General features: G+C 43.8%; 1 protein-coding gene across 4 annotated transcripts in view; it reads left to right on the forward strand.

Annotated features, from left to right (window-relative positions):
- The window catches only part of LOC137627658 (very low-density lipoprotein receptor-like), a 319178-nt gene that overhangs the window by 251095 nt on the left and 41694 nt on the right, over window positions 1–26389 (forward strand). For all 4 annotated transcript variants that reach the window (XM_068358830.1, XM_068358829.1, XM_068358827.1 and 1 more), the window contains 2 exons: window positions 9011–9127; window positions 24028–24147. In XM_068358830.1, the coding sequence (XP_068214931.1) occupies window positions 9011–9127; window positions 24028–24147 (237 nt within the window). The remainder of the gene's footprint in view (window positions 1–9010; window positions 9128–24027; window positions 24148–26389) is intronic.

Here is a 26389-nt window from a genome sequence, read left to right on the forward strand (position 1 = left end):
ACCCTCCATTCTTTACCACTCCCTTCACTGCGCCAAACACTTTGCATCCTTCATTCACTCTGACATACAGCTGCTTCCACTCCACCATTTGCTGCAACAACAGACTCCAAGTACTTAAACTGATCTACTTCCTCATGTAACTTTCCATTCAACCTCGCACTACCTTCCCTTCTCGCACATCTCATAACCTTACTCTTCTTCTTTGGCTACATCTTTTCCTTCTCTCACATACCCTTCAAAATTCTGTCACTAATCGGCCAAGCTTCTCTTCAAAGTCGGCAACCAGTACAGGATCAATAATATACTACTAGCAATTTGATAGGGAACATAAGCACTTTTCTAGATGTATCACAAATACTGTATATACTGTATATTGTCATGAGGCCCTTGTTTTCAAACTGAAACAGTTGGGAGTGGGTGGGTTGTTTCTTAGCATTATTATTGATTTTTTAAGTAGTAGATCTCAAAGAGTAGTTGTTGATGGGCACCATAGTGAGTATAGGAATGTGATATCCGGTGTTCCACAGGGTAGTGTTCTTGGCCCATTACTTTTCATACTATATACACATGACATGTGGTTTGGCCTAGAAAATAAGCTTGTTGCATATGCAGATGATGCTACTCTCTTTACATCAATTCCATCCCCTGAATGTAGACCTGGGGTTGGTGAATCCCTTAATAGAGATCTAGCTAAAATTAGTGCATGGTGCAAGTTATGGGGTATGAAGTTGAATCCTAACAAAACTCAAAGTATGATTGTAAGTAGGTCAAGGACGGTGGCTCCTCAACATCCGGATCTCAGTATTGATAATGTTTCTTTAAATTTGTATGACTCTTTCAAAATTTTAGGTGTGATTCTCGACAGCAAATTTACTTTTGAGAAACATATAAGGTCTGTGTCTTCTTCAATTGCACAAAAAATTGGCTCATTGAGAAAGTCTTTTAAGATATTCGGTGATCAATCTATTCTGAAGAAGTGTTTTAATTCTTTTATTCTACCTTGTTTTGAGTATTGTTCTCCTGTCTGGTCTTCAGCTGCTGATTCTCATCTTAATTTGTTGGACAGAAACTTACGGTCTATTAAATTTCTTATTCCTGATCTAGATATTAATCTCTGGCACCGTCGTTCAATTAGTTCATTATGCATGTTGCATAAGATTTTTCATAACTCTGACCATCCTTTACATTCAGATCTCCCTGGACAATTCTATCCTGTTCGTAATACTAGGCTGGCAGTTAATTCTAATAGCCAGGCCTTTTCCATCATAAGACTCAATACTACGTAGTACTCTAGAAGTTTTATTCCAGTTGTTACCAAGTTGTGGAATGATCTTCCTAATCGGGTTGTTGAATCAGTAGAACTTCAAAAGTTCAAAGTTGGAGCAAATGCTTTTTTGTTGACCAGGTGGACATGAGTCTTTTTATAGTTTATATATGACATATTTGTTTTTGACGTTGTTAATAGTTTATATATGACATATCTGTTATGACGTTGTTACTTTTTTTAGAATGATTTACTGGTAATTTGTTCTCTTCAGTTATTTATTTCCTTATTTCCTTTCCTCACTGGGCTATTTTTCCCTATTGGAGCCCCTGGGCTTATAGCATCTTGCTTTTCCAATTAGGGTTGTAGCTTGGATAGTAATAATAATAATAATAGGCTATTGATACCCCAATATACTACCAAATGACATGCAGTCAGTGACAAACCCCATTTTTGTGTGCATTTCATGACATTAGATGAGTGCTCAACCTAATTTTTCTTTTACGTAAACATCACTGTTTCAGTTCAGACCTATATAGTGTTAACTGTTGGTGAAGGACTACAGCTATCATTACTCGGGTCAATGTATTTAGAACAAATAATGCCTCCACAACATCTTAGATATTGTTTGACATCTGAACAATTTGGTAGATGCATTAGAATACTGGGATCTGGGTCTTCACAATGTCACGTTACCAATGCACTTATTGTCAGCCAAAGCATTGTTAACATTGCATGGAATTGGCATCAAACTTTTGTTACAGCAGTGCTCTGTCATAGCGGTGGTCATCAGAAGTCAACTACAGAATGACTAAGATCACTTGGGTACTGTTCAGGCACGATGTTATCCTTTTTGGACAGCTAGCTCCTTGCAAAATGACCTCCCGAATCCCTCTGGTGTGAATGTATCAAACAATATGGGATCATCTCCATACTGCTGGCCTCTACTCCAGGAGGCATGTGTGAGTCCCACTGACCATACATCACAGTTGGAAACTTTTGAATTGGGCACATAATCATGTACTGTTCACTGATGTCTCCCAATATTGTCTGGACTTCACTGACAGGAGGCAGCAGGTGTGGCTGAGAGACCATGAATGGTTTAACAATGCCAACATAGTGAACAGACAGACATGAGGAAGGAAGTTCAAATTTGACATAGAATAACTATTCTCAGCTTAGAGATTTTGCTCAGTGTTTATGCTTCAACAGAAAAGGAATACAATTTAACTATAAAAGGAACCCTTACTGTTACAACCCAGGAACATAAGTAGTGGGCTACTCTTAAATCTGTACTCTTTGGTGTAATTGCAACAGTTCCCCCTTTACTTGAATCAGATGCCCCTGTCACTCACTGTCCAAAGGAAAGGCAATGGCTGATGCATTTAACAGTAAGCAGAGTAATGAGAAACTTTATCTTCCTCATTCCTGTTTTTGCAAGGCTAAACTAACTAGTTCAGCTTTTGAATCTCATGAAATTAAAGCTCTCTTGATGGACTTTGATGCTTATGGAGATGTAGACACAAATGGTATCTTTCCTTTGTTTTTGTTTTTTATAAAGACTACAGATTTCTTAGCTCCAAAGTTATCTTGCACAAGTTAGCACGATAAGGTTTTGTAGCACTTGTTGGAGAATTGGTAATGTTACTCCATTATGTAAATGCATTTGTGGTAGCTCAAGTCCAGTTGATTGATGCCCAATTTCCATAACTCCCTTATTATCTAGTTTTTGAACGTCTTTTGGCAAAATGTGTAAATAGGTTTGCTAAAGGTAATCATCTGTTCCCTAGTTTGCAATTTGGTTTTTGTAAAGGCCTTGGAGCATGTGATGCCCTTCTTACAAATTCCAATGCTGTACAGAAATCCCTTGATTGTGGTCAGGAAGTTTGTATGATTTTCCTTGATTTTAGGGCTGCCTTTGACTGTGTTAATAGAGGCCCTTACTTTCAAACTCAAAGAGTTGGAAGTGGGTGGGTCTTTTCTTAGCATCATTATTGAATTTTTAAGTAATAGATCCCAAGGAGTTATTGTTGATGGGCACCATAGTGAGTATAGGAACGTGATCTCTGGTGTTCCTCAAGAAAGTGTTTTTGGCCCATTACTTTTCATACTACTTACACATGACATGTGGTTTGGCCTAGAAAACAAGCTCATTGCATATGCCGATTATGCATCAATTCCATCTAGTGAATGTAGATTTAGGTTGCTGAATCCCTTAATAGAGATCTAGCTAAAATTAGTGTGTGGTGAAAATTATGGGGTATGAAGTTGAATCCTAACAAAACTCTGATTGTAAGTTGGTTAATGCATGCGTGGTTATTCCAGGTCAACCTCGTGGGCCAGGTGACGGCGCTGACTGCCCTAGCGAATCAACCCCGTCCCTACCCCCAGGGAGCGCCCGCTCTGTGTCTGATCTTTTGTCTTTTTGGCCATCACTGGGCGTTGGTGGCCCCCTTTCGAAGGATGTTCTCTTTGGGCTCCTTCAGTTGGGGACACAGAGGAGGCGGGTTTCTCCTTCTTCCGCGAAGGTTGATCCTCTTTCTGTGGGTGCAGGCGCTGCAGCCAGTAGGTTGGACTTTTGGTCCCGTGTGACAGACATTGAAGATATTGTTGATCCACCAGGGGCAGTGGCAGAACATAGTCCAAGGCAGGATTTCCCTACTGGGGAACACGTCTCTCGTCCGCAAGAGAGTGTCTCTAGTGGACAGCGACTCTGTTACACTTACGCTTCTCTTCCAAGGGCAGAGGTAGAGCGTTGCCTTAAGCATAGTTTGCCTTCGGGTGAGCGTTCCTCCCCTTTCCCCCGGGGAGGTAGCTCTGGAGCCGTCTTCCCCTGGGGCGGACTCTGCTGGACATTCCTCTATGGAGGATCGTCAGGTGGAGAAGTTTGTGACCCCTCTCTGTCCTGGTCGTGCTTCACCTCATGCTGTCGTAAGAAGTCTCTTTAAGCCTTTGGGCTCTAGTCACGTTGACCCTTCAGGGTCTCGTGACGGTCGCGCATTGGGCTTGCGAGACCAAGGACCTTCAGGCTCTCGTAACATTGCGGGACCTTCAGGTCCTTATCGCGCTTAATCTTCGGGTTCTTGCAGCATGGAAACTAAGGGTTCCAGTTGTGTAGAGCCCTCGGACCCTCGCAAGGGTGGTTACACTGAGCTTGTGGGCTCTCAAGCCACCATTCATACAGAAACTTCGGTTTCTCGCGACAGAGATCTCGGTCTCCTGTTGCGTTGATCCTATGGGATCTGGCAACCCTAATTACATTAAGCCTTCAGGCTCTCGTGCCACCCGTCATGCTGAGCCTTTGGGCTCTCGTGGCAAGGAGATTTTGATCTCCCGTTGTGCTGATCCTCTAGGTTCGTGCAACTTTGGTTACGCTGAGCCTTCGCGCTCTTGTTCTGGACGTTACGTTGAGCCTTCGCTCTTCGTAACCTGTCGCGTAGATCGGGTTCTCGCGACACTAGTTTTGTTGAGCCTTCGGGCTCTTATGGCCTGTGTCATGTTGAGCTTGTCGGCTCTCGTGACTCCCGTTATGAAGAGTCATTTGGCACTCGTAACAGAGAGTTCTCAGACTCTTGTCATGTTGAGCTTTCAAGCTCTCATGACTAGTGTTATGCCGAGCCCTTGGGCTCTCATTGCGCTGGCTACTCTGAGCCCCCGGGCTCTCGTATCCCTGTTGGTCCTCCGGGTTCTCGTGTGATTCCTGTGATTTCACGTAGCACATTTTTTGAGGGATCCCACGTTCCATCAGGATTTGGTGACGTAGTTCCTATGGGTTCTCGTCACGACGATACCCTAGGGCCGAGTGACCTGATGCCTTCATGCTCCATGGTAGCACCTCCCCAAGGTTTTCATCCCCTTGACCCTAACTAGTCTCTTGCTGCGTCACGTAGCAGACCAGCGTCACATGACGTGGCAGCATCGCGTGACAGAGCATCTTCGTGTGACGTGGCACCGTCACACAATAGAACTGGGGCTTGCAATTTTGTATCCTTGTGAGACCTGTTTCGTCCCGCCCCTGTGGTTTCTTCGTCCTCGGATGAGATTCTATCGCCTTTTTTGGCCGCAGAGGATTTCCCTATCTAGGGTAAATCTTCCACCAGGAGAGATTCCCACTAATCTCCAGTCTTGTGGGCCTCCTCCTGCTCTGAGACGGTTGTCACCCACACAACAACACCCAGATCCTCCCCCGAAGGGAAAGCCTGTTCCGGTCTTACCTGCAAGTAAGAGGGCTAAGATTCCCGCAGAGTTCTCTAAGCCCAGGGATCCGTGCCATTCCAAAGGATTCCCTCCCTGCACATCGGGAGCCAGCGACCCCCCATGGCTGCGAACATTATTTACCATGATGTGGCAAGTTGGGACAAGTGTCAATCCCCTCTCCCAGTCCTTAGGTGGCACTCCCAGGATTCTTTTGTTGCTTCCTATCATCCCAGGCTCCTCTCCTGGTGACCCCAGGAGGAGTTTAGAGGACTCAGCCCAGACAGAGCCTTCACGCAAGGAGAAATTCATTTCTCCTCGCAAAAGAACCCGGGAAGAGAGGGCTCCAGATCTTCAGGGAAGTCCCCTGCAGTTCAAGATCCCTCAAGCTAAACCTAAGGGGAGGAGGAAGAGGATAAGACCATCTCCTCCTAAGCAAGACAGGACAACCTCCTTTACGGACTCATTCTGCCATGCTCCCGTCGAGGTAGTGCTAAGGGAGGCACGTTGTTTGACACAGTGTGACGTGGTTCCTCTTCTTGTGAAGTCCCATTTATCACGTAGAACAGTGGAGGCTGCAAGGCCTACTCTGATGGAGGAACTTCTGCCCCAGTGCAGAAAGCCGAAGTATTTGTTCACTATCCCCAAATCCTCGGCTAGACCTCCCCTACCTGACCCGAGAGGCAGAGGGAGCTCCAGTCGAGCACGTCCACTCGGGTTGCCCTGTCTATGGCCTTTCCTGATGAGGACCTTGACTCACTCCGTGCTCCTATGGATGAGAGCTCAGAACGATCTTGGAGACAATGTTTTGCCAGCTACCACTAGCCCTAAGATCACGAAGGCTGAACGGGAGACTAAGGACGCCTTCTGGAAGATTTTGGCCTGCATTCATTGTATCAATGGGCTGCCAGATCCATTGGCAACGCCTCTTTAAGGAAAGGACATGGTCCTCAACCTGTTCTATGACAGCCAAAGATCCTTTAGGGCCAATGCAGCTGTGCCTTGGTCAAAGGGGGATGGAAGAGTGCCAAACAGAAAGGCTATGACTTCCTCCCTCAGTACCAGTACCTCCGGCAAACTCCTCCCACCGCCTTACCTGTACATGCTGCCGAGAAGGTATTATGAAATATTCAGGGAGCCTCTCCCAGCCTTGCCTCTGGATCAGTCGATAGAGGCACTCTAAAAGAGCACGTCCTTCAAGAAGCTTGCAGGATTGCCAATCTTGTTCTCTGCCGCAAAGAGTCTCAACCAAGAGAAGGTCGCTAAGTATACCATGCAGGCTACTTCGTGGCTCGACTTTTGGTTGAGTTCTATAGGACAACTGATCCGGTCCCAGGACTGGTCTCAGGAGTCCACAAGGAAGTCTATAGAGACTTTCCTATTGTCCGGCACTCGGGCAATCGAATTCCTCTCTCATCAAGTGGTGAACATTTGGGCCAACACCATTGTGAAGAGAAGGGATGCTGTCATAGGGAAGTTCCTTAAGCAACTCTCTCAGGCCAAGGAGGTGAAGCTCAGGAACTCTCCTTTCGAGGGAAGCTCCTTGTTCATCCCTGAAGACGTCAAGCGGGTGGCTGAGAAGTGAAGAAAGTCCCACCAGGACTCTCTCATCCAGAAGGCCTTTTCAGTAACAGACTAGCTATCAGCTAGCCGATGAAGAGGGTAGATACTCAAAACAGCAGGGTCCCAAGGCAAAAAGTCCTTCCGTGGAGGTAGGGGGACGATCCCACTAGGACAGTCAATCCTTCCATACGTCCAGCTGTAGGGGTATGCCTGCAAAGCAGCTGGCATAGGTGGCTGCATCACAGGACAGAACCCTGGACAATCTTGGTGATTCGTGCAGGGTATCGCGTCCCTTTCACTCTCTCTCCCTCCACTGACTCCTGACTCCTATCAGACTCCTATGCGAAGGGATCTACACAGGAGTTAGCCCTTCTGACAGAAGTCCAGACTATGTTAGAGAAGGTGCACTCCAAGAGGTCCTCGATGGGTCCCCAGGCTTTTACAGTAGACACTTTCTTGTGAAAATGGTGTCTGGAGCCTAGAGACCAGTCATCGACCTCTCGGCCCTGAACAGGTTTGTCGAACTGACCCCGTTCAGGATGGAGACAGCTGACATGGTCCGTCAAAGTTTGACCCATTCCGGATCGAGAGTCTTTGTTCTGTAACTGAAGATTCGGACCAACTGGTACTTTGCCCAGTGAGGAGTCTGGGGCGTTATCTTAAAAGAACGACAGCAGCTCGCTCCCCTGTGTCATCACTGTTTGTCAGCATGGGGAAGGTCAAGAGGAGGGTCACAAGGAATACCATTTCCTCCTGGATTTGGAAGATAATTGAGTTTGCTCTCAATCCAGACCCTCCATCCAAACGACACAGAGCTCATGACGTTGGAGGAATTGCAACGTCCCTGGAATTCAAAAAGAACTACTCTGTGGAGCAGGTACTGCAAGCAGGCATGTGGAAGCGTCAAACGACCTTCACCGCCCACTACCTGCAAGATGCAACCCACAGAAACATGGTTTCATTTTACATTGGTCCTGTGGTGGCTGCACAACACGTGGTCTACACACCTCAACCTCCTTGATGGACAAGTAACAGAGGATTGAGGACTCTTTGTTATCCGGGTTAGTTGGGGGTGAATGAGTAAGAATGACCAGCTCCTTAATTCCTTTCACCTTCTCGCCCCCTGGGGAATTCAGCACCAAGGTCCTCAACACACCTGACCTCTCCTCTCTGCAGGTAAGACTCATTTCCCTTGTGTATCCTAAGTATAATGGTAATACCTTATGTCCCTAATACCTCTTCGAGGGAGGGTATTGGGTAAAGTTTAAGGACTTTTTTTTTTTTTTTTTTTTTTTTTTTTTTCCTCCCAACATTAAAGACCAGGTGCATTGTTAGTGTTCACGAACTCAAAAGCGTCTGCAGGCGTTTAATAGTACATGGCACTTATTTTTAGCGAGAGTAGAGTTCTTTCTACTTTGATCACATATCGAAGCAGAGAGACCCCCGGATCATGACCAATGCAAGTTGGTGAGGACTTCCTCCCTCCTAAGAGTGAGTCACCCCTATAAATAGCGAAAGGTTTGTATTTGTGTAGGAGCAAATGACAAATTTGTAACTTTGTATTTTTCCCAACATACAAACCTGGAGCTATTTATACAAACCGCCTTGTCCCCCAAGGAGTCCAGCCAGTAAGCAAAGTGGTTGTTCAACTCAGGCGTGCGAGTGAATGGGGTAGCCAGACTACCCTCACCCCCAGCCGCTAACTAGCGGTTTGGGTAGATATCCCTCACTAAGATTATCTTGGCTCGTCTTTCAGCTTCGCCGAAAGTAATACTCATATGAATAGCTCCAGGTTTGCATGTTTAGAAAAATACAAATTACTTACAAATTTGTCATATTTAGATGTCCATGCTCAGATGGAAAAAAATAAAGGTAAGATTTGTATTTTGTATAAAACCTAGTTCTGTAGCCTTTTAGTTGTCAACTTTTTTAGAAACTAGACTTAAAGAAACTGAAATGCTAATTGATATTTTATTTAAATTTTTCCAGGAAATATATGTTATGGCACAGAATTCCAGTGTTCTGATGGACAATGCATATCTGGGCATAGTAGAAAGTGTGATGGTAAAAAGGACTGTAGAGATGGGAGTGATGAATCAGACTGTGGTAAGATATTAATGTACTTAATTTTTTCTCTATTGTTATATCTTTACCTTTCCCCCTCACACTGATGTTTTGTGAAGTCTCCTCCTGGACATTGTAATGTGTAATTTGTTCCGAAACTCATACAAACGTTACGCTAAGTAATAGGTTTTATCCTTTCGGCGAAGCTGAACCTAGCTGTAGGAGGAGTAGCTGGATAGCCGGCCACTCCGTTCGCACACATACCTGTGTAGTTTGGTCACTTTTTTTCATTAAGCTCAGAGAGGGTAGACATTTATCTCTCTCTACTCCCATCTTTTTTTTATTGGCCTTTGACCTTTATTTTTCTTTTTGCCGTACTTGTGTTTCAATATATATTTAAACATTCGTGTAATGTTTTTATATGTATATAAATATTCTATTTTTCATTAGTAATGTTTTTATATGTATATAAACATTCTCTTTTTCATTACAGTGTGAATGTTTCTGTTTTTTTAGTGTCGGCCTGGTGCAGCGGCCTGAGGGCGGAGAAACCTCTTACGGTCTCTTCCCCCTTTGATACTGGACAACATGTAGGATGGTGGCCTTCCCTTGTTTTCCAAGTGCAGCAACCCGGACTGCGCCTTAGGGGAGTCGTCTTGTTTGAATAATCTTCCGTTCAAATTTGATGTCGCTTGCTCCTTGCGAGTTCATTGGACGGAAGACTTTGGTCTTTCTTCCCTTTGCTGACGGCACCCCCTCTCTCATTACATGAGAAGTGGCAGATCCTGTTCCTCTAGAGCAGTGGTTCTCAAACTATGGGTCGCGACCCAACTTTGGGTCGCGAGATCAATTTTGATGGGTCGCAGGGACACAGGAACATTATCATGCTTTCAGTGTTTCAGTGTATTTCAGTGTATTTTGGGTCGCGAAGGAATGAAATGTTTCAAATAGGGTCGCTCATGAAAAAGTTTGAGAACCCCTGCTCTAGAGGAACAACTTTCCTGCCCGCAGGTTAGGCTGTTCTTCCGAGCGTTTTTTCTTCAGCTAATCAAATTTAATTTTAAAGTTGAATAAAAATGTTAATTTAACTTTTCTACGGCAATTTTGACGCCGCTCTTCTTAGTTTGGTGATGGCATCTGGAAAAGGGAGTGCTTAGTCTTTAGCTTGTTCCTGCACCTCTTGGGGGAAACCTTTCTCTTCCTCAGGTTAGGTTGGTCCTCCCTGGGTGGGAGTATTCATTCTCTCTTTTTTGCTTTTCCTAAGTACTAGTAGCTAACGTAAGGAGTGCAAAGTCGAATGATCCTGCCAGTCTCCATCTTGTTCGCCTGTGTCCGCTGTATTTCCGGACTACCATTGTAGTAGCTGTTCAGATCTCCTCAGAGTTCTTCGTTTAACCCCCTTCCAGAGAACCATGCAACAAGTTCCAGCTTTGTTTCTCAGGCAACACTGTCGAGCTTCAATATGAGCTAGAGCTCCTTGAGGGGAAGCAGTGTGTGCTGCCCAGAGGTTCGCCTGCTGGTGTTGGTGGTTATCCCTTCTGAGGGAGAGCACATCCACCAGCCACTGTTCGACAATCTTCCTGCTTGTGCGGAGAATTTCCGACAGCGGCAGCAGATGTCGGTTGCCTTTTTTCCGTCTGCGGGAGAGACTTCTTTCACCTGTTTGGCTTCCCCCTTGTGGGATTACTTCAGTGGGAGTTGGATTCTTCCATTTCCTGCTCTTCCTATTCAGGAGCAGACCTCACCCAGCACTCGTCTCGCCCAGATCTTGTCTCTTCTAGCGTCTAGACTCTTCTCACCCTGTAGTCTCGTCTCTCCAGCAAGACTCTTCTCTCCAGCAAGACTCTTCTCTCCAGCAAGGTTCGTCTCTCCAGCAAGGTTCGTCTCTCCAGCAAGGTTCGTCTCTCCAGCAAGACTCATCTCCAGCAAGACTCGTCTCCAGCAAGACTCGTCTCCAGCAAGACTCGTCTCCAGCAAGACTCTTCACACCCAACTGACTCGTCTTACCAACAGACTCACCTCGCCCAGCCCTTCTGCAGCTGCACCGTTGGTTCATGATCACCCACGATCATCCTTCTGCTCGTGACCGCCGATGTTCGCTGTTCACCAGCTTGCCGTTCACCAGTTCGCCATTCACCAGCTTGCCGTTCACCAGTTCGCCATTCACCAGCTCGTTATCACTCCCCGTTTGCAGTTAGCCAGATTGCCGGTCGCCATCTCACGATCATTCCTCACCTTTTGCCAGCTCGTGATAGTCACTTGCTCTCCGTTCTCCAGCTTGCCATTCGCCAGCTCGCTGTTCACCAATCTGTGATCATCACTTGCCGTTCACCAGCTCGTCGTTCGCTAGCTTGTGATCATTACTTGCTAGCGTCGATCGCCAGCTTGTGATCATTACTAGCCAACGCCGATTGCCTGCTTGCTGATTGTCAATTCACAGTTTGTCATCTTACCATTCGCCATCTCGCCATTCACCATCTCGGCGATTCGCCAGATCGCCACGCCAGCGTTGGTCGCCAGCTTGTGATCATTACTCGCTAGGCCTGATCACCAGCGCCAATCGCCAGCATGCTGATTGTCAACTCAGTTCGTCATCTCACCATTCGCCATCTCGCCGATTCGTCAGATTGCCGCTCCGCCAGATTGCCGCTCCGCCAGATTGCCGCTCCGCCAGATTGCCGCTCCGCCAGATTGCCGCTCCGCCAGATTGCCGCTTAGCCAGATTGCCGCTTCGCCAGATTGCCGCTTTGCCAGATTGCCGCTTCGCCAGATTGGACGCCAGATTACCGCACCAGATTGGATGCCTCCCCACATTTCCGATTCGCCAGCTCGCTGATTATTATTATTATCAATTGTTAAGCCACAACCCTAGTTGGAAAAGCAGGATACTATAAGCCCAGGTGCTCCATAGGGAAAATAGCCCAGTGAGGAAAGGATACAAGGGAAAATATATCTTAAGAACAGTAACAACATTAAAATAAATATTTCCTAAACTATAAACACTTTAAAAAAGAAAAAAAAAAAAAAGGAAGAGAAATAAGGTAGAATAGTGTGCCTGAGTGTACCCTCAAGCAAGAGAACTCTAACCCAAGACAGTGGAAGACCATGGTACAGAGGCTATGGCACTACCCAAGACTAGAGAATAATGATTTAATTTTGGAGTGTCCTTTTCCAAGAATAGCTGCTTACCATAGCTATAGCTAAAGTCTCTTCTATCCTTACCAAGAAGAAAGTGGCTACTGAACAATTACAGTGCAGTAGTTAACCACTTTGGTGAAGAAGAACTGTTTGATAATCAGTGTTGTCAGGTGTATGAGGACAGAAGAGAATCTTTAAAGAATAGGCCAGACTATTCGGTGTATGTGTAGGCAAAAGGAAAATGAACCGTAACCAGAAAGAAGGATCCAATGTAGTACTGTCTGGCCAGTCAAAGGACCCTATAACTTTCTAGAAGTAGTATCTCAACGGGTGGCTGGTGGCCTGGCCAACCTTTTACCAGATCAACAGTTGATAGCTCACCGTTTGCACCCTTCAGTGATCGATGTTAGCCAGCTTGTCGTTCTCCGGCTCGCCGTTCACCAGCTCGCTATTTGTCAACTTAATGTTCGCTTGCTTGCAGTTTGCTGTTCACCGGCTCGGGATGATCACTAAACTGCTCAGGATTGTCACTAGTTAGCACTCCTCTAGGTTGCAGTTAGAACCAGCAACCACTTCCAGCACCTAACAGTTTTCCTTTGGATACTTTGTCTTCCAGGGTAAAGTCACTTCCGGGACAAACTATTCTGGTAAAGACCGTCACTTTTTTGAAGCTTGGGCTTCCCGTGATTCTCTTCTTTTTCGAAGAGTACTTTCATCTAGATGACATAGATAGACTTCCTACCTTTCTCTTGGATTTATGCTACTTTGGTAGCCCTCCCACATACAGTTGGAATTTAGCATGGATTTCCTTCTAGGATCCTAACCCAGCGCACACTATTGATGGCCGGGATAATGCACAATGGCTAACCTTAGCGCTTAATACCCCTCTCGCATTTTGGATTTCGTTTGTTTTTCACAAGCAGGGTTTTTCAGTTTAGAGGTTTTCATCTCCTTCGAACTTTGAAGAACCTCTATATAAAGTATGTTGCCAGGCTTCTTCATCGAACCCGGCATGTTCACGGACTTTTATCCTTCATGAACTTATGTTCTTCACTTACAAACGTACATTCTTCTTCACCCACACTTCTTTCTTACTACAGAATGGCTTACATGCCATGCATCTCAAGGACAAAGTTGCTGCTTCTGCTGCTACCTCCTCCCTTGTTTCACATTTTGGTTTATATGATTAATTTACAAGCCGTCTCTGTAGTGGTAGGACATGCGCTAGTTGTGTAGGCGCTGGCAATCAGTTCCAAGTCCTAATATTAGCAGGGTAAAAAATCAAGTAGTCTCCAAAAGGAAGTATTATGGAGAGAGAGAGAGAGAGAGAGAGAGAGAGAGAGAGAGAGAGAGAGAGAGAGAGAGAGAGAGAGAGAGAGAGAGAGAGAGAGAGAGAGAGATATATATATTAGTTATTATAGTGATTGTTTGTAGTGAGAACTGGTGAATGTCTTGAGCAAATGCTTTTTTTATTTGACTGCAACTAGAGGCAGTTCTGTGTGCTTTGAATGCTGGGATAATCATTTATCTTTTCGACCAGCTTAGAATTGATTATTTATTGTAACAATTGCACTTCCTCCTTTGTCCTCTGATTTTGAGATTGTTTTGAACGAGAGCAGTTATTGTGGAAAGTGAACTGAAATGGACACCACTACAGATTTGGAAAGGCTTGTGCTGGCAGATTTGACCTAAATAATAAAGAGCTTTGCTCTCTTGTAATTTTTGAAAAGAAATCACTCAATGGATTGATGATGTTTATGGCTACGACGAGGACCGGATACTGATTGTTAATTTGACTGCTCCATGATTTGGACTGCAGTGTCCTCATTGGCCAGTACCTATATTCTGTTTTGATAGGTTGTAGGTATTTATTTTGTCTTAATGGTAAGTTGAGTTTTGTATTTTTTAATGTACAGTAATGCCTCACAACACAAAATTAATTTGTTTTGGAGTGGCTTTCATAAAGGGAATTTTTTGTGTTAAGTCACATTTCACATGTAAATTGTCTAATTTGTTCCAAACCCTACAAAACACCACATTAAATCTCACAATAAAGCTACAGTATAACCACAATGAAATACTGTACAGCCAAGTACATTTGAACCATTCAATATACCTAAACTAACTGTTAATACCTGTAAATTAAGTCTTTATTACAACATATAATAATAAATGGGAAATAATACAATACATACAGTACATATACTAAGTATACAGTTCCATATGTACTGTACTATTATAGTCACCCCTTTTATAGACTACAGCTACATTTCCTATTATCTAAACCCATTTTTTTCAACACTTTGTGGTGAGTGACTATTAAATTCTCGGCCTGGCTGGCAAATCTTTTCTTAAATTAAAAATTCTTTGTAAAGTGATTCATGAAAATATTCGCATCTCATTTCGCAGCTTGAAAATTTTGTAAGCAGAGTCTTTCGTGGAGAGAGGTATGACAGTATTTAATAGGGATTATCCTTTCTGCTAGTTAGCAGGGGGCTAAGAGGGGTAGCCGGAATAGCCAGCCACCCAGCTCTCACACACATCTGTGTAACCTGGTCACTTTTTACTGCAGGATGTCTTGGGGGATAGGTGAAGGAGGGACAATTTGTATAAATACCTCCAGTTTTGTATACGTTAGAAAAAATATATATTACTTCCACATCTGTCATATGATCTGACACTCTTACAAACCTTACTTTACAGTATTTGATAGGTATGACTCACCCGTTAAGAGCGTGGATGTCCGGACCAACTGGATGAACTTTGACCTGGGTTTTTCCCGTACGTGCTTCGCATCTTAAGAGAGAGAAACCCTGACACCTTGCTAAACTAGACCTGTAAAGCACGGATAGTGGACTGAGCAATTTTGGTGAATATGTGATTTAGACTGCAATGTCCTCATTGGCCCAAGGGAGCTGTGACTGTTGTTTAGAAGTCTTAGGCTAGAGTGTGGTGATGAGGTGTCAGTATCCACATATACCCAATATATATTTATGCCCATATTCTGTTTTGCCTACTGACCAAAATGTTTCTCCTCAGGATATTCCTGTGGTGAAATACTGGGGAATTTACGCCCACATAAATTAACTTTTTTACCTGTAAACCTTCGTGCACCAACTTCGCACGAGGCCAAGTTACATAACTGAGAAACACACTTACTTAAGAGACATCTGTCGTTTACTATACCTTTGATTCAAAACTATATTTCCTGCACTAATTCTTTTGGGGGTGATGCCACATGGGTTCACAAAGACTCAATTAAAAAGTTTGACATATATTTAATATTTAAAGTACACAAACAAAAATCAGAGTTACGTTAAAGAGCGAACATTAACATTACCACAAATGAACAAAATTTACGTTACTTGATAAAAAATTAAACAAATATCAAACGGGGTTACAGAGTATTCTTATAAGAATATTGCTGCAATGATGCGATGGTTCACGAGGTGATGGTGGCGGTCGGATTCAGGAGAATATCTTCTAATTACTTGCCTTTTGGAGTTAACTGCTCAAAGAGGCCTAGATTCACCTTTCAACCCTGGAAGAAAACTCAGGAGGAGTATATTGCATAGCACAGTTGTCAGATCTACAAAATTACAGGGTTACATAACATAAGATCAATTTAAAAGATAAACATCAAGTGCTCTAATCGTAACCCAACATACACAAAAAAAGGGGTTTCGTCTAGAAGGCAAGTTTAAATTACTGGCATGTGCCCTTACAATAATCAAACAACATATATAATCTCCACAGGAAGAAGTTTGACAACAATGGGATGTTACGTCATTTTATCTGATCTAGATGGATAAAATTTGCAAGAAAGTTAGCTTATTACTTTAAATATTATTATACTAATTCATACAAACTCATTGATATAGTTAATATAATAAAACTACTTCTGTGGAGTAAAATAATCACATTTTAAACATATATTCATAGAAACTGGGAAATACATTAGAAAACGAACACACGTAAAACTAAGAATACTTTTATTCAAGGGGAATAAATGTCAATTTTTGACAATTCCAATAACTCCAACTAAGGATAACAACAAAACGGGTGAGTGTCCTCGTACTAAGATTGCCATGTCATCATCAAGTCCAAGTGATCTTGATTTGTGTACTTCCAATCCTAAAAATAAACCACATACGGTAACCAGGTCAGGTCGTGTGAGTAGAACCCCATTTCATTTGCATTTATAACACCATATTGAGGAAAGGTGCATTTTTCTTTTTCTTGATAGTCTTAGTGTTATTGTTTTCATATACTGTATTGTCATGAGGATTCTTTAACATAGTTCTGTTTTTCTGAAAGAGGAATGTTGTACAGTGAACCCTCGCTACTTCGCGGTTCGACCATCGCGGATTCACCACTTCGCGGATTTTTTCCATAACCCATATATATACAGTAATATATATATATATATATATATATATATATATATATATATATATATATATATATATATATATATATATATATATATATGTATGCATGTATTTATGTATATATGTAGGTATGTATATGTGTATACATATAAATATATATATATATACACACACACATATATATATACATATATATATATATATATATATATATATATATATATATATATATATATATATATATATATATATATATATATATATATATATCTAAAGTAGGAAGATGTGATGTAGTTCTAAGGGAAAAGTATGGGAAATATGTCTGGGTAATAAGCAAAGCTCTACCTCCAGTTTGTTTCTACATTATGATCAGAGATAAATGTAAACAAAACATTGGTTGCCATTTTTTATCGTGCTTTTAAGGAAGCATGTTTAGGAAATGCATGATATAAAATCACCTTTAATATTTGTGCCTGTTTTAGTTTAGGGTACTGTAGTACATGCATTAAGTGTTCTGTACATTAAAGGGTAGTTTGTTAACAGTACTACGTACAAGGGAAGGTTTTAAAAGTCTGAATATACATGTTGAATAAATAGGTAAATATGGTGTCACTACTTCGCGGATTTTCACCTATCGCGGCCGCGACTGGAACCTATCTACCGCGATAAACGAGGGTTCACTGTAACCCTGATAAACCAATTTTTTAATATTGCAAGATATTACTATTTTTATACTTTGCAACACTGGCGGTCATAAATAATGAAGGATGTAAACAGTATCCAGAAGGGACAACCAAAAAGAGAACAGTTAAGTTGTCAAAGTAATATGTATCATCTGTAACAAAGGGACTGTAGATAAGCGAGTATTGTACACAAAGTGTGTACAGTATTTAATCTACCTTAAAGCCATGGAAGTGTTTAAGTTATGACAGGTATATTGTCCCATTCACCAGCTCTCCCCCTACCCCTGGTCCATCACTCCTCAAATCCTTCATTCTTCACCTAGGGGTCAGTGAAGGACATTGCCCTTCAGGCAGAAGTCCAGACCATGTTAGAGAAGGGTGTGTTCCAAGAGGTCGTAGATGGATCCCCACATTCTTCAGTCAATTCTCTCTTGTAGAGAAAGCGTCTGGAGGCTAGAAACCAGTCATAGACCTCTTAGCTGTGAATAAGATTTTTTCCAGACTCCATTCAAGATGGAGTCTGCAGCCACGATCAGACATGCGATCATACCAGGGAACTTCATAATCATGGTGGACTTGAAAAATGCCTATTTCCACATCACGATCTATGCTGCATCAAGGAATTACTGTATATAAGATTCTGTCTGCACAACAAAAACTACCAGTTTCGAGTGGTGTGTTTCGGCCTGTCATCAGCACCACATGAGTGTTCACCTTAAACTCAGCTTTGGCCCACACCAACCCCATCCGTCTCTTCTGTTATCTGGAAGACTGGCTGATACTGGCAGACTGTGGAAACCTTTCTCCTACACTTATACATGCTTCTCAAGTTTTGCCACCATCCTGGGGGTCGTAGTAAATCTCGAAGTCATCCTTGCACCCCAAACAGAAACTAGTACATATGGGAATGCACATTAATACGCGACTGGGAAAGATCTTAACATCTCAGAGCAAAATTTTAATGTTTAAGGAAGTGCCCCTAACCTCTCTCCTGTGGAATTTGCTTCCAACCCATTGGAGGTAATAACTATTGAGACACCTAATGTACTTAGACCACTTAGTCTCCAACAGCGAACTCTGTATATGGTCACTTCAGTGGCAACTGAAGACCCTATCGTCTCAGTGCAGGGATCATCCGGAAACATGTGTTCCAATAGGATCAGAGCACAAGAAAAACATTGAATGGTGGATGCAAGACTACAACCTTTGCCAAGGGATAGAATTTCTCTCTCCTTCCCCAGAATTAATGCTCTTCATGGACACATCAAAAGAGGGTGGAGGGGCTCACCTGCAACAGCACATGGCCTCCAAGCTATGGTCTGATCCTGATGGGTAATACCGCACAAACCTTCTGGAGTTGAAGGCAGCTTTTCTAGCTGTTCAACACTTCCAACATCTCCTTTTAGGTTACCACCATAGTGGTATACTGAAAAAGGGAGGTACTTTCTTGCAACTGCTCTATCATCGTCAAGCTGTCGAGAATTTGAGATGGAGGACAATCAAATCTCACTATCAGCCTGGTTCATTCTAGGCAAAAGGAACATTTTGACCAACAAACGGATCAGAAATACTCGGATAGTTGGTTCCAAATTGTCTTTGGTTCCTCGGATAGCAACCAAATTCCTGACTGTGGGGTTCGCTGCTGATAGACCTGTTCGTGACATCTCTACATTATGAACTGCTGGTGCAATGCTTTCCAGAAACAAACCTTCGGGCAGTGTTCCAAGAAGCCTTCTAACATCCTTGGAATGATGTAGACATCTATGCATTCCTCCCATTTTGCCTAAAACGAAGATTCCTCAACAAATTGAGATTGTCGTTCAACCTATCAGTTATGTTAATAGCTCCACTATGGCAGTGCACAGAGTGGTAGCCAGACCTTCTACTACTGCTGACGGAGGTTCTGAGGGAGTTAACCCCCTTGCACAACCTTCTACGTCAACCACATGCAAAGATATAATATGGGGCAGTCGTATCTCCACGAATTCATACCTGGAGGTTTTCCAGCATCTCCTCACTCAGAGAGGTTTTTTGGAACCAGTGGCAAAAAGTCCAAATACCCCGGGAATTCATCTATCGCAGTCTATCAGGCGAAGTTTGCAATCTTCAATTGTTGGTGTCGTAGAAGGGTGGTGTCTCCCCTCGTAGCCACTATACCAGTGGTTCCCAACCTTTTTTTCAGGTAACCCCAATCATACACCTCAAGACATGACCGCAACCCCACTAGTCTAGTTGTACACTATATGTATTATTATTTATTACTAGTTGTTGGCTGTAAAAGTAAGGGACAGTAGATATCCTTCTATAAGAGAGGTATTATAAGGTTGGGAAAGACAAAATTAACATCATTAAACTTTATTATAGCATAAATTTTATGGCTTAGTATTCATCAAAAACCCCACTTCTGGAATAATAATTTGTCACATTTCACAAAAACAAACTAAAAGTATAAAGGTTTTCTGTTAAATGGTAAACTGATTTTAAAGGGAGCCTTGAGCCTGGATCATGCTGCTAAGTTTCTCTATTCGTGGTTCAGTCTTAGAAAGTGCTACCCTCAAATCATGTTCAGGTTGCAGTTGATTTCTGTTTTTCGTTTTGATGGCAGTCTGCCAAGAAGGAGGAGGGGAAGGGCCAAGGAGAGAAGAGGGGGATGGGGGCCAATGAAAGAGAAGAGAAGGGGGACAAGGAAAGAGAATGATGGTTGAGAGAATAGGAAAGAGGGATGGGGGACGGAGACAAGGAAAGATGACTAGGAGGAGGGTAGATAGTAAGGAAAGTGAAGGGGCAAGGAACAAGAAGGAGCAGGTGTAGAAAGGAGGGGAAGGGGTAACAAGGAAAAGAAGTGTACTATATTTGCAAATCGCAGTAGGTAGGACGAAGCAGAAAACGAAAAAATCAATGATATACAGCACTCCAAATCTCGCCCAAACAACAACCTCAAAAAACAACCATATACAATACTCCAAATCTCTAAACAACCACCAAAATAACAACCTTAAAAACCAGCGACATAAAATCCTTGTGACGGGCCGAGAGAAGGTTGTGACTCAAAGGCAGTATGAAAGCAACTGAGTAACTTTATTATAGAACACACTCCTTTATATACAAAAGCTCAAAGCAACAAGAAATTTCATGTTAAAAAAACAGACACTGTTACAGAGGAGAAAAGCAGACATGTTTATTCTGGTTTTTTTTTAGTGCGAGGGAAGAGCGAAGATACAAGCATAATATATATACACAAAATGAACTATGTACGATCGTGTGACACACGGTTGGTACATCCTCCAAATCTCTAAACAACCGCCATAACAACAACCTAAAAAAACAGCGACATAAAATCCTCCAAATCTCTAAACAACCACCAAAACAACCTAAAAAACCAGCTACATAAAATCCTCCAAATCTCTAAACAACTGCCAAAACAACAACCTAAAAAACCAGCGACATAAAATCCTCCAAATTTCTAAACAACTGCCAAAACAACAACCTCAAAACACTAGGGACATAAATTCCTCCAAATCTCTAAACAACTACCAAAATAACCTAAAAAAACCAGCGACATAAAATCCTCCAAATCTCTAAACAACTGCCAAAACAACCTAAAAAAACCAGCGACATAAATTCCTCCAAATCTCTAAACAAATACCAAAACAACCTAAAAAACCAGCGACATAAAATCCTCCAAATCTCTAAACAACTGCCAAAACGACGACCTCAAAAAACCAGCGACATAAAATCCTCCAAATCTCTAAACAACTGCCAAAACGACGACCTCAAAAAACCAGCGACATAAAATCCTCCAAATCTCTAAACAACTAACAAAACAACCTAAAAAACCAGCGACATAAAATCCTCCAAATCTCTAAACAACCACCAAACTAACGACCTTTTCGACCAAGTAACCAGCTCCGCAGATGCACCAACTTCACAAGAGCATACAAATAAAATAGCACACCTAATAACACAATAAATGAAATAATAAAAGCAACGCAAACACACAAGAGGTAAATAAAAAGGAAGAGGAGGAGAAGAAGGGGAGGTGGCAAGGAAATGTCGAAGAGGAGGGGAGGGGGGCGAGGAGGAGAGGAGGGGAGGGGTAAAAAAGAAGCAGGAGGAGAAGGGGCGTGGAAAGACGGGGAAGGGGGACAGGGAGCAAGGAAAGACGGGGAAGGGGGAAGACGAGCAAGGCAAAGGGAAAGAGGAAAATGTAGGAGGAGAGGGCATGAAAAGTGGCCCCTCCTCCTTCCCTGGCCACTCTCCTTCTCTTCCCCTTCCCTTACCCATCTCTCTCTTTAAATATGGTGGGGGGTACCATGTAGTTTTAGAAGCCTCAATTATGAACACTGTGATAGGCTATCATCCACTGACAGTGTGATGCAATACTTCGTCAGCAAGGGAAATACTCAGTTTCTATTGTCGGCATGCCACTTTTTCGTGAGTAATTAAGAATTTTAAATAAACAAAGACTGAGCGCAACCTATGCAGCACATTCGAAATCACTATATGGGTATAAATGCATCAACTTCCGATATAAGATGAACAAATTGCAAACAGTGTTTCCTGCTGTGGCAGTACAGCTGGAGTGGCTGCCTGGTTGGACGGTGATACTGTTCACGTATCAAACATGTACCACCATTAAAATTTAGTTTTTTTTTATATATATTTATATATGAATAGATATATAAAAGTCGATAAATGAAAATCCACAAATACGTTTATATATTTTTTTCTTTACTGCGAGTTCTGCCATATTATGAGTTTTTATTTTTATTTTGATATTTTGAGATTTTGGCGACCCCAGGAAAAGCACTTGGCGACCCCAGGGTTGGGAAACCTGGCACTATACCCTTGATTGTGTATTTTTTATTATACATTATCTTAGAAGAGAATAAACTCTGCTCAGCCTGAGGTTAGAGGCTATCGCTTGGCCGTAAACTAGAGTTTCAGACTGAAATGAGTACTAGTTTCCTTTTCGACAGAATTGCTAATGCTCATATGGAGCTTTGAGTTATCCTTGCCCCAGCCGAAAGTGAGAGCCCCTTCTTAGAACGTGATTAAAGTCCTCTGTTCCCTGAAAGGAGCTCCCTACGAACTGTCGAGTCAAGGGTCAGATCCCAACTTGACCCTCAAAACTGTCTTCCTTCTGTCCCTAACCTCTACAAAGAGAGTACAGTAAGTAAATTCCATGGTCTCTCCTACGACATTACCAATTCAAGGAGAGGGGGCCAGGTTACTCTGTTTTGTCCCTGATTTTAGTGCTAAGACTTGCAATCCAGGTGTTGCGGACCCTAGGTTTAGGCTCTTCCTGAATGAGAGTCTACGGTACGTAACTGATGATACGGATCAACTTTTACCAGTCTGCAAAGGCACTAAGGCGCTATCTGAATCATACATGACGAGCTTGCCCACATATCAATCAGCTGCTTGTCAGCACAGGCAGGGTTAAAAGGAAGGTAACAAAATATACGATTTCATCTTGTATCAGAAAGGTCATTGACCGTTCCCTCACTCCTTCCTCCTCCAACCATCAAGAATGACAAAGCAGAGCTTATGATGATAGGTATAAGCATGTCCTTGGTGTTCAAAAAGATCTTGTATGTGTAACAGGTATTACAAGCGGAGATATAGAAGCATCAAACAACTTCCACCACCCATTACCTGCAAGAGGTGACACACAGGTCCTTTCACACATTCTCTATAATCCCTGTGGCGGCTGCTCGGCAAGTGGTTCAATTTCCTTACCTCCTTACGGAACAATTGGCAGTTGGTTGAAGGCAGAGATTACGGTTTTGGTCTGGGTAAATGTAAAGGAATGACTTGCCATATGTTTTCTTCATCTTCCTCTCTCTTGGAGAATAGCATTCGAGGCCCTGCTAGCTGGCTACCATTGACTATATGTAAGCCACATTTTTTGCAAGTTGCCTGAATATTTCTTGGTTTCCACATAAATACATATTCTGTTACATATCCAATCTCCTGGAGAGGCAAAGTAGGTGATTTAGACAGACCATTATTGCTCAGGCCGTTGACCTCTGGAATTATAAGACCAAGACATTCACGAGGGGTCAGGATCCCCATCTTAAGCAGCTTTTAAGCTCAGATGTGACCATTTTTATGTAATATTTTCAGCCAGTTGAACTGACTTCCACCCACCTATTGGCGAGTCTCTTAGTAAAGAAAGAGGATTTGTGTTTCGTGTCAAAACAAATGACAAATTTGGAGTTTTCCTAACTATATAAACCTGAAGTTCTTTACACATACTTGTCCTGCCATCACTTTACCCTGTATACTGTACAATCAAAAGTGCTTGATCTAGTGAGAGTTCAGGTGGTATATCTAGGAGGGTTTCCCTGCTATCCTCACTTGTTCAGGGAGGTTGGCTTCTACCTCGCTCAAAGTTTTTATGGCTTGAATACCAATTCGTAGTGAACTGATCTCCTAGTAAAGAAATTCAGGTTTGTTTAGTTAGGAAAAGTGGAAATTATTTCTAAATGTGTCATTTTAAAGGATGATGATTTGTATGTGTAGGAACTAAAAGCAAATTTTTAAGTAAATCTCTCTCTCTCTCTCTCTCTCTCTCTCTCTCTCTCTCTCTCTCTCTCTCTCTCTCTCTCTCTCTCTCTCTCTCTCTCTCTCTTTTTTTTCTTTTGAATAATCATTTTAAATTTTCTATGGGGACATTGACACTCCTTTATAATTTAAACTTATTGATTTCTGCTTTAAATTTTAGGTGACACCCATAAATGTTTGGACAATGAGTTCCTTTGCTCCAATGGCACCTGTATCAAGAAGGACTGGGTTTGTGATGGTGACAACGATTGCTCAGAAGGAGAAGATGAAAAGAATTGTAGTAAGGATTTCCTTCTTAATATTGTTATTCAGTACAGAGTTTGTCTTGTGCATAATACACCCTTGGTATTAGCCTCAAATTTGTCTCAAAAAGTAATATGATATGCAAATATTTACAGTATTTTAAGTTTGTTCCAACTCGTACTTAACTCGAACTACTTTCTTAAGAGTATCTGGGATCTCCTCCCATCCGATCAGAATTTTGTGTAGTTTACCCCATTCCCATTCTCTATGCTGGGTAATCTCTGGCGGAGTGATACGCGCCTAGAGATGACCCTGGGTCAGAGAGCATGCTTTCTCAGGTCTCGCTCCTCAGTAAGTTTCTGGTCGCGTCGGCGTTAACACACCGACGCTCTCTCTCTAACCCAGTGTGACCCTTTGTGTCCCCGATCCCTTTGTGTCCCACGCGGTTCCCACGTGGTCCCTTGTGTGCTTCCCTTCCTTTTCCTCTGTGTTCCTGTGTCTCACGGTATATTACTTGTTCATTATGGAGCAGCCCCGTCGTTGCCCTGGGCCTATGGTCGGCAAATCGGGTGGTGCTTTTCTCTCAAAACCCGAAGTTGACCCGCAGTCCTTGTGTTCGTCATGTAGGGGCAGTGTGTGTTCCCCTACAGCCATGTGTCCGGAGTGCGAGTCCTGGAATGAAGTGCAGTGGGTGCGTTATGGCATGAAAAAGAAGAAGGCCTCTCGTCGGTCCCTGAGGAAGTCCAACGTCTCTTAGCCTCTCACTTCGCCCGGCGTCCCGTCGGATAGAGCTTCTCTACCTTCTCCCCCTACCCAGAGTAGGGGTCGAGGTAAGTCTGTTGCGGGGAATCGGCCGGTGGCCCTTCCCCAGGAGTCTAAATTACTAGACAGTGGTATTGTGTCTTCTGTCCAGGCAAGTGGGGGGCCTGAGGGAGGGATGGGGGTGTTTTCAGTTGTCGAGGCCCTGGACAAAGGGGGCCTCGTATCTTCGGAAGATCCTATGTGGGGAAAGACGGCAGCAGCTTCTTCTCCCGCCTCTTGGGCGGGCTTTTCAGGTGTGTCAGCAGCCGAGGGCGACGCCGAGAAGGACGACTCACCGCCATCAGACGCCCTAGTGTGGGCGCCTCCCAGGACGCCCTTCAGGTCACCCCACAGAATAGAAGAGAAGTTCGAGGCCTGGTTCCCCAATGAGGAGCTCCCCCACTCCCCTCCAACACCGTCAGCGTCGTTCCCAGCGGTTTTTATGGAGCCTGCGTCGTCGGCCGGGCCCCATGCAGAACCGACAACGACACGTCGACTTTCGGACCCTCTAACGAGACCCTACAGATCCTCGGCTTCCTCGTTTGAGGCCTACTCTTACTCGTCAGATGAAGGAGCCCCGAGAGACCATAGTAGGCGACGGGATAGGTCTCGCAGGAGACGATCACGTTCAAGGTCCCCCAGGAGGAAGTTCAGAAGTCTTTCGCCGGAGGAAGAATGTGTGCGGGTTTCCATCCCACGTAGCCAACTCCTGGGGGCGGCAGCCGTCGCGCGCACCTCGGGATGGCTCCCCAGACCGCGATCACCAGTAGGATTTATCGACGGGAGCAGATTTGACCGGCGGAGGAGCTAGTCGCATCAGACGTTGAGGGACAGGTATAGGTCTGCGAAGGTTCCGACTCGACTCCACCCGCCCAGCGGGGAGAGTCGCCCCTTCGGTTTGGCAGCCGCGTCCCTCCTTCAAGATCTCCAAGGAGACGTCCAGAACGAGAGAGGTTCGTTTCCTCGACTGGCAAGCCTGCGAACTCTTGGTCCTCCAGAAGAAGGGAGAAATCAAGGACGGAGACCTCCACCCCATCGGCAATGCCCGTCCTACGGCCTGTAGCGAGGGAATTGGACCACTCCAAGAGGATGCCACCTCCTGGTATGGCTCCCTCCGTCAGAGGTCCGCCGTCACAGGAACTAGGACCCCCCGCGGACAAGAGAGAGGACGGGGAAGAAGGCTCTCCAGCGGAGGTTTCCGCTTACCGGAGAGTCATAGGCCTCATCCGACGACACCATAGGCTGGATGAACCGGAGCCCTCGTCTGACGACTTCTGGCGCTCGAGCCTCAACAGGATGGTGGATGCCCCCGTTCAACAGAAGCCCTCACTAGCGCTCCCGGTGGCTAGAGACGTGAAGCTGGGGTTGGCACATGTCAGCAAGGTAGTGGCTAACCATGCAGAGGCCCCCAAGAGCCAGAGAGCCTCTAGGTTTCTCCAGGGCCTGAAGACTCGGTCACGGTTTTAAATCCCGGAAGG

This window comes from Palaemon carinicauda, chromosome 35 (genome assembly GCF_036898095.1).
Source record: "Palaemon carinicauda isolate YSFRI2023 chromosome 35, ASM3689809v2, whole genome shotgun sequence".
In the NCBI taxonomy this organism is placed as follows: Eukaryota; Metazoa; Arthropoda; class Malacostraca; order Decapoda; family Palaemonidae; genus Palaemon; species Palaemon carinicauda.